Source organism: Scophthalmus maximus, chromosome 10 (assembly GCF_022379125.1).
Source record: "Scophthalmus maximus strain ysfricsl-2021 chromosome 10, ASM2237912v1, whole genome shotgun sequence".
NCBI lineage: Eukaryota > Metazoa > Chordata > Actinopteri > Pleuronectiformes > Scophthalmidae > Scophthalmus > Scophthalmus maximus.
Genome location: NC_061524.1, coordinates 19,452,501 through 19,455,191, shown reverse-complemented (window position 1 = coordinate 19,455,191; position 2,691 = coordinate 19,452,501). Strand labels below are relative to the sequence as shown.

Genomic DNA, 2,691 nt, shown 5'->3' with positions numbered 1-2,691 from the left:
CTTGTGTCCTCTCCTCTCTTGTGTCCTCTCCTTCCTCTCCTCTCGAGTCCTCTCTTGTGTCCTCTCCTTCGTCTCCTCTCTTGTGTCCTCTCCTCTCTTGTGTCCTCTCCTCTCTTGTGTCCTCCTCCTCTCTTGTGTCCTCTTCTCTCTTGTGTCCTCCTCCTCTCTTGTGTCCTCTTCTCTTTGTGTCCTCTCCTTCGTCTCCTCTCTTGTGTTCTCTTCTCTCTTGTGTCCTCTCCTCTCTTGTGTCCTCTCCTCTCTTGTGTCCTCCTCCTCTCTTGTGTCCTCCTCCTCTCTTGTGTCCTCTTCTCTCTTGTGTCCTCTCCTCTCTCGTGTCCTCTCCTTCCTCTCTTGTTCTCTTGTGTCCTCTTCTCTCTTGTGTCCTCTCCTCTCTTGTGTCCTCTCTTGTGTCCTCTCCTTCGTCTCCTCTCTTGTGTCCTCTCCTTCCTCTCCTCTCTTGTGTCCTCTCCTCTCTTGTGTCCTCTCTTGTGTCCTCTCCTTCGTCTCCTCTCTTGTGTCCTCCTCCTCTCTTGTGTCCTCTTCTCTCTTGTGTCCTCTCCTTCGTCTCCTCTCTTGTGTCCTCTCCTCTCTTGTGTCCTCTCTTTCCTCTCCTCTCTTGTGTCCTATCCTTCGTCTCCTCTCTTGTGTCCTCTTCTCTCTTGTGTCCTCTCCTCTCTTGTGTCCTCTCCTTCCTCTCCTCTCGAGTCCTCTCTTGTGTCCTCTCCTTCGTCTCCTCTCTTGTGTCCTCTCCTCTCTTGTGTCCTCTCCTCTCTTGTGTCCTCCTCCTCTCTTGTGTCCTCTTCTCTCTTGTGTCCTCCTCCTCTCTTGTGTCCTCTTCTCTTTGTGTCCTCTCCTTCGTCTCCTCTCTTGTGTTCTCTTCTCTCTTGTGTCCTCTCCTCTCTTGTGTCCTCTCCTCTCTTGTGTCCTCCTCCTCTCTTGTGTCCTCCTCCTCTCTTGTGTCCTCTTCTCTCTTGTGTCCTCTCCTCTCTTGTGTCCTCTTCTCTCTTGTGTCCTCCTCCTCTCTTGTGTCCTCTTCTCTCTTGTGTCCTCTCCTCTCTCGTGTCCTCTCCTTCCTCTCTTGTTCTCTTGTGTCCTCTTCTCTCTTGTGTCCTCTCCTCTCTCGTGTCCTCTCCTTCCTCTCTTGTTCTCTTGTGTCCTCTTCTCTCTTGTGTCCTCTCCTCTCTTGTGTCCTCTCTTGTGTCCTCTCCTTCGTCTCCTCTCTTGTGTCCTCTCCTTCCTCTCTTCTTCTCGTGTCCTCTCCCCTCTTGGGCCTGTTGGTCTGATGACCTTCTCCTCAGTCATTTGTCTCAACCTGAGGTACCACACAGGGAGGTTCTGAGGTTCTCCCATGTTTCATCCTCACACTGGATCACATGTGCCTCAGGTTCTCCACTAGATCTCACCTTAGGGTCTGGGGACCCTCCCTTCCTGTCCCTAAGGCCACACCCCCGCCCAGAGCCCCCCCCCCACCGTCAGTCAGGGTGGGCTCAGTTTGAGTCTGGTGTTCAGAGGCTCAGCAGGATCCGAGTCTGGTCTCAACATGGTTTAACATCGAGAAGAGGAGAAGAAGAAAACCGAAACAGAGAAGAAGAGGAGGAAAAGGAGAAGAAGAAGAAGAAGAAGAAGAAGAGAAGGAGAAGAAGAAGAAGAAGAGCGATCTTTGTGATGTTTCCTGTCTGAACCTCTGGATGTTTCTGATGATTTGGATTTAACGGACTGACGCATGAAGATGCAGCAGAGTCGAACGACAACGATGATGATGATGATGCTCATTCTCTGCTGTTCAGGTCTGATATTACTATTAATATTATTATTATTATTATTATTATAAGGGCCCGAGCGCTAATAGCGTAGGGCCCTATGATATTTACTAAAAATATAATTATTATGCAAATAAATCACTAATTTGAGGAACTCAACGTCCGATTGGATGGAAATCTGTAGACACATCAGAACTGGTGAAAATGTTTTATGCTAGTTACTATTATTATTTTATGATTATGATTATTATTATTTTATCATGAATGAAAAGTGAAATGATGAGACTGAGATAATTTTAATACAAAGAGAGAGAGAGTGTGTGTGTGTGTGTGTGTGTGTGTGTGTGTGTGTGAGAGAGTTCACAAGTTTAGTGAAGTAAAAGTTCTTGTGTGTACTGATCCGTGTGAGGGTCGTCGAGGATGTTCCAGTGGTTCTGGAGGAGCTGAGAGTCCAACGTCGTCCAGAACCATCACTGTTATCGTGCATGTGCGTGTGTGTGGCGGAGGCGGGGGGGGGGGGGGGGGGGGGGGGTCATCATTGTCGCCAACATCATGACAGTCACGTTCACGGTCAGAGTCGGGGGTGAGACAATACGTCACACAGAGAGAGGGAGGCTGCTGAACCTGAACTCAGACTCTCATGACCTTTAGGGGCCGAGGGGGATTCTAGGGATTTGGAGGTCAGGTCGGGGGTTGGGGGGGGCGGGTTGTCTGCTTCAGTGATGTAAATGAACCCACCCCCCATTTCATAATGAGGACCCAGATGGCGTATGATTCAACCTGAGACCGAGGTACTCGTCCCTAGACCTGGACCTTTGGTTCCAGGTCTGATTTGGTTCCTAAGTCACATTAAGTCTGCAGGTCCACAGTCAGTGTTAGCAGGACCTGAGACGGAGTCCAGATCACTTCAGTGGAGTCCTGATTGTGGCTG

The 2,691-nt window shown here is 49.6% G+C and overlaps 1 protein-coding gene across 1 annotated transcript in view; it reads left to right on the top strand.

The window, feature by feature from the left end:
* Nucleotides 1-1,753: 1,753 nt before the first annotated feature.
* Nucleotides 1,754-2,691, top strand: part of LOC118285478 (immunoglobulin superfamily DCC subclass member 3-like) — a 12,045-nt gene continuing 11,107 nt past the window's right edge. Inside the window, exon 1 of the mRNA XM_047335103.1 lies at nt 1,754-1,787. Within this exon, the coding sequence (XP_047191059.1) occupies nt 1,754-1,787 (34 nt within the window). The remainder of the gene's footprint in view (nt 1,788-2,691) is intronic.